This window comes from Anabrus simplex, chromosome 3, assembly GCF_040414725.1.
Source record: "Anabrus simplex isolate iqAnaSimp1 chromosome 3, ASM4041472v1, whole genome shotgun sequence".
Taxonomy (NCBI): domain Eukaryota; kingdom Metazoa; phylum Arthropoda; class Insecta; order Orthoptera; family Tettigoniidae; genus Anabrus; species Anabrus simplex.
This window is the reverse complement of record NC_090267.1, coordinates 88,879,918-88,885,917: the sequence shown is the minus strand read 5'-3', so window position 1 is coordinate 88,885,917 and position 6,000 is coordinate 88,879,918. Positions and strand designations below refer to the sequence as shown.

Here is a 6,000-nt window from a genome sequence, read left to right as displayed (position 1 = left end):
TACGTTCAAAGAAAAACAAAAACAACAAATCCTTAAGATGGAGCCTTATGTCTATAATATGAAAGTAGGATCTCTGGGTTCGAATGCCTACTGGATACTGCTTACCACTGCTACCAATGACAAGAACCATAAAATAGGGGTTACGAATGCAAATTTATTCAAAAATAACAATTTAAAAAGGTTGATACAGCTCTATACAATGACTCTCCACATATGGGATGAAAAGAAAATAATAATCATTTTAAAATACGAATCGCCCATGGGCGTCGTCTGCATAACGGTATGATTGAGGTTTTGCGACTTGCTATCGTTCATTTTTCCTCATTAATTCATACCGTTCATGAAATTTGTACATTATTCTGTCGATCACACCGTGAGATGACTTGATGTCCCGATACACAAATATCACTAGCTGTTCTAAGCACGAACATAACCGGGGCCTACGCTACATAATATCATATTAAAAGACACATTTGCATAATGCACAAACAAACACAAATACCATTTTTGCTAAACCCCGGACTTCTCATCTGTCACCAAGACCACACGTCGTGCACATAGGTTCTGTTTGAACTCAAAAATATGTGCACATCATTACGAAACATACACAAAACATATGGATATATACACTTCATGCACACCGGAGAACCCTTCCTAGAAAAGAAAACAGCATGGTTATTACAGTCTCCGGCCCAAAGCGCAAGCTTGGAAGCAGCTCGCTCAAGGGCGCCGTCATCATCCGGCGTCGAACTGGCAGACTCCCGACCGAGAGGTACTGTGGGTTTCTGTAGATACCGAGAATAGCTACAATCTCATCTCGCCGGATATCTGGGGGAATCCCTACTCATTTATTAAATACCCTTTTAAAAGAAGTTACCGTGATATTATCATTATACAAGTATTCTTAGCTGAGCCATTTAAACCAACCGAGGGGAGCGCGAGGTTGACCCAGGGCTCCAAGTTAGTCTTAACACAATGGTTTAAAGGGATCCCTCTGTCGCGAGGGCGAGAGCCAGTCATTCACAACAGAAGGAAGGCCGGCCATTCACTTCGCACGGCCGTTCTGATTCTTCTCTCGCTCACACGTCTACCCTCTCATCTCGGGGACACACATATCCACAGCCCGCTTCATTTGTTTATTCATATCATTATGGAATTCCCATGAAATACTCTTTTTATTCACTCCCTTCTCATTATTATCACTGAGACTGTGGGCACGATCACTTCTCAATCATCTCATCGTAAGTTCCTATTCGGCCCTTCCACTACGCCTCATACCGCGTATCTTCTTCCCTTGGGCCTATGGCTCTCATGGCTCCTCGTCCATACCACATAACTACACTTATATTTAAACCTTCTGGCCAAAGATTAGGGACTCATGCCCCTGGGTCTTACCCCGGCTATAGATAAAAAAATACACTCCAAACCATTATGGCCCATTAATCAAAAATCACGGGAGACTTGCACATGGTCCCTCACACCTATCTAGATCACACAGTATGTACCTCTCCCGGTCGGGATTTTCTTCATTCTTGATGTACATGCACGGATTATATCTGTAAGCTAGGCATGCATTATCTGACTGACCCATGAGTTTCCCTGGCATATCCGACAACCACGTGGGACAGTGACTACCAACATTTCGACATATTTCCCTGCTTGCCAGCACTATGTTTCCAACCGCCCCTACGGTAAACTCAAATATTCTCCTAACCTTGTTCCCATATTTGCTAGGACATTCTACATTAAAAATATAACCCTCACGATAAGCTAACCATTAAGAAAGAAATATGAGTCGTCCGGGAATTTAGCTCCCTTAAATTTTACTTCAACATTATAAAATCAATAAAATTTCCATATAGGACATGCATTAACTTACAACATTTTGATATTTACAAAAGAACGCTAATCCTATCCCCGGGTTATGTCATGCTTAGAAATTAAATTTGGACATCACTCATCTGTTTGGTGGCCGTTGTTTCTTCCGCCACGGGAGACCCATGGTGAAGTTCTTAGTACTCCATGACCACTCGGTAGGTGGCGGGCGTGCAGTCCTTCATCCCTGGTCCATACAAGTCCGACATCATGGGGAACTCGTCACAGCTGAAATCTTACAGTAATCCAAGTGGGTAACACTTTTACACTCGTCACACGTCCTCTATTTCAGAGTTTACACCCGCGTTCACAGTAAGAATCGGGTGGCTCACGAGATTCGAGCCCCTGATTCAAAGTAACACGTTGGGTGATAGCAAATTATGAATTTGACTGACTCATTAAAGCCGGCACTGTCTCAGCCGAATTCCAATACTTGTTTGCAAATTATGCTCGCGGGTTTTTACTAGTTTGACACGCAGCACAGGAACAATACCTAGGCTCGTTTGGCCTCCCGTTCACTTCACAAAGCGTGCTGGACACAATGGCGCTTTCAATACACGGTCAAGGGTTTCTGACTTAAACTGGGGCACCGCGGGATATAGTGTCCTCCTCACCGACCCGTAAAAGAACAACTGTCTCTACAATGGCCTGCCCGGCTTATATTATCTTACCCGCCGGAAGCTCGGGGGCGTCAACGTTCACGGTTCATTAAGAACAAGAGCTCCTTTCGTACCAAGAATTGACGATATTTGAATAGTGCATCTTGTAGCCCTCTGTCTCCTCTTTCATTTGAGCCTGGCGTGCTGGACCGACGATCAGCAGTTTTTATGTAATTTGCTTCCCGCCTTTGATTAATTCATAGCGTCCTCTGGGGGGTGGAGCTATCTCCTAAGCGCGATTCTTGGCGTGGGTGACGCCGCTGTATCCACATGTGTTAGCGATATGTTACATCTTGACAGCTGGTGACCTCATTTCTTCCCCTGCATAAGTTATTACATATTTTTAGTCTGGAGAACGCAGAAAATTCCGCTCTATTCAATGGTGTGTCTCGCATAATTTTCCTATGTCTGGATTAAAATATCATTCTATTGTTTACGCGCCAAAATCCGACGTTGGCACCCGTGACACGTGCATAAAAAAAACCGGAAGTTCCTTATGTTCGTTTGGAACTCGGGGAGGCTAGGCTCCACCTCGGGGCGTATCTGACTATTCCAGCATCGCGTCCCCTTCTATCTCTCTCTGCACGTTGAGAGCGTATTTCCGCGAGGGCTTGGCTGTTGCTTTGTCTTTCCATTGTTCGCAGGCGCTCTTTTCGCGGGTTCCGTTCTGGCCGGACGCCGCTCGATCCCCTTCGCCCATACTGCTACCAATGACGCGACCTTTAGGAGTAATTTTAATGGAGTATAGAGGCCCATATCATTCCCATGGAGCTGTACAGGACACTGTACGGTTTCAATATGTTTGTATAACGTGCTTCAGAACTTCTGGTCTTCAAAATGGAAATGGTTTCCGGAGTTCCATTGGACATCGATGACCTGAACTCTATCATGTTCTTCTTAATCAGGATAAAAATTCGTTCACACTCTGCATTACTATGAAATATGGTAAGAACAGACAGCATAGATCTAGAGATCACGTCATACAGTATTTAAAATGTCCATCAGCTCCGCGAACATTCAGCTGTGCCCATTTTAATCATCTGTAGCTTGGTTACATAGTTACTTACAACACTAAATAAGTCGTCTATCTGATTAGCCGCATACTGGCTTTGGAGTTTATTCACTTCGTTCACTTCCCCAAGATAACAGGAAACTTCTCTAAAAAAGAAATGAATAGAAGAAAACTGTGCTTTTGCATCAAGTTTAGCAAGCAGCGCATGTTTTAGCACATCATTCCTCATGTAGTCACGAGCTGCACGAAAATAGCTTCTGATTGACTAGAAAACAGAGGTTTGTTTTCCCATTTTTTGCGCCTTAACCAAGTTCGAGGTTTGAATTCCATTTACCAATTATTCATCATCCTTCTGATTCTTGATTGGATATCAAACAATGCAGACCGTTTAACTACATTTGGCTTGGCTTGACAAACTTGGTGAGCATCTGTTTCGATAGATCCATAATTAATTCAAACAGTACATGGATATGTGGGGAAGCACTCTGAAGGACTGTATTGATCTTATCAAATGATTGGTTAGTCACACATAAAAAAGTACAAAATGCCTTGTTTAGGTCAGAGGAAAGAAATATAAACAGCTTTTCTTCACGAGATGTAGCGGAATCCACGTTTCTGGGAACAGATGACTCACATTTGGAAGAACATGCCATTTTGGGGGCAGAAGATGAAGAAGAGAGAGTAACACAATCTCCCTTCAATTGCTTGTCATCAGATCCACTGTGTCCTGTTTTGTGAATAGTAAGAGAAAGATAAACTGGCAGAAATATTTGGAGCTCACACTACCACCTCATCCTTAAAATTGAAAGAAGTGAACACCACTGATCTAATAATCTGTCTAAACACCTGGCTAGGGATAACCATCCTGTGCACACATGCTTCAATAACTTATTTGTTTCTTTTCCATGTATATTTTGAAACTTCTGAAGACTTTCTTGTCTTTTGGAACTCTTCTCCAAGTAATAGAAAATATCAACAAGAATCTCATCAATTTTAACTAGTAAAGTTACAGCAGCTTTTTTCGGCAGCTAATTACATGGCAGCTGCTACCAATACCAAAAATATCCTGATGAGCTTCATTCAAAACTGCTAAAACTCCATTTATCTGTCCAATCATAACAAGAGCAATGTCTGAACAGAATGCCAGGCAGTACTTAATTGGCACTTCATTTAATTCTAACAAGACCAGCTCTCGTATGTTGCGTCCTGTCAAATCCCCTTCCAATGCTGGTACCGATAAAACAGTACTTATAATTCTTTCTCGAGCAGCATCGTAAAAAGTAAGCGCTATGAGATACAAATTGGAATCAGTATCATTACTTCCATCTGTCGACGAAGAAAATGGACTACGGTATCTTGTAAACAAATAACAATGTCCTGTGTTCCAGTACGCGCCATTTCGTTTAGGACACATGTTGCTTTTGTGAGACCACAACCATACTTTTTTTTTTTGCAATTTCCGACGTAGAAAACATCTTTTTGAACAAAGCTCCTGCATGATCAGCTTCCCTCAATGGAATGTTGTGTTCCACTAAAAAAAGAAGTAAACAAACATTCGGCCTTGATTACATCGTAAACATTATCTCCAGCTTTGGGGAAATTGTTTTCTGATTGTCTTTCTTAGATTTCAAATTACCAAGACGTTTAACACACTGTACATGATTAGTCAGGTCGTTTTTGTAGCCATGTGCTATTAATATCACAAGAGAACACGATACAAAATGCAATTTTTTCACCTTTCCTAGATTTCAGTATACATGGAAAACTCAAAGAATAGGTTTCCCTAAACACCTGATGATAATGTTATTTCGTAGATTTACTCATAATTACCGACAAACAATGATCATAAGACAAAATAATCAACAAACACAATTCACGTTACTTCACAACCACATAACCTCAGCTTCGCAATAAATGGAAATAAATATAAATACTATAGTATGCTTCTAGTGTCTGGGATCCTCACCAGGATTACTTGATTGGGAAAAATCCAAAGAAAAGAAGCTTGATTTGTTCTGGGTGATTTACGACAAAAGAGTAGCGTTACAAAAACGTTGCAAAGTTTGGGCTGGGAAGACTTGGGAGAAAGGAGATGAGCTGCTCGACTAAGTGGTATGTTCCGAGCTGTAAGTGGAGAGATGGCATGGAATGACATTAGTAGACAGAAAAAGTTGGAATTCAAGAGGACAAATTGGGCCAAATATTCACTTGTGGGAAGGGGAGTTAGGGATCGGAATAACTTACCAAGGGAGATAAATCTGCAATTTTCAATAAATTTCCAATTTCTTTGCAATCATTTAAGAAAAGGCTAGGAAAACAACAGGTAGGGAATCTGCCATCTTGGTCACTGCCCTAAATGCAGATCAGTAGTGTCTGATATAGAAAACAAAGTTGGCTTTAGTCCATGTTGACCTACGGACAACTACGTTCTACTTATATAAGTAAAGAATAATT

The 6,000-nt window shown here is 41.4% G+C and overlaps 1 protein-coding gene across 1 annotated transcript in view; it reads right to left on the bottom strand.

Moving 5' to 3' along the window:
• Positions 1 to 3,535: 3,535 nt before the first annotated feature.
• LOC136866006 (uncharacterized) overlaps positions 3,536 to 6,000 on the bottom strand; it is a 142,133-nt gene continuing 139,668 nt past the window's right edge. Inside the window, exon 7 of the mRNA XM_068226798.1 lies at positions 3,536 to 3,692. Coding sequence (XP_068082899.1) covers positions 3,536 to 3,692 — 157 coding nt within the window. The remainder of the gene's footprint in view (positions 3,693 to 6,000) is intronic.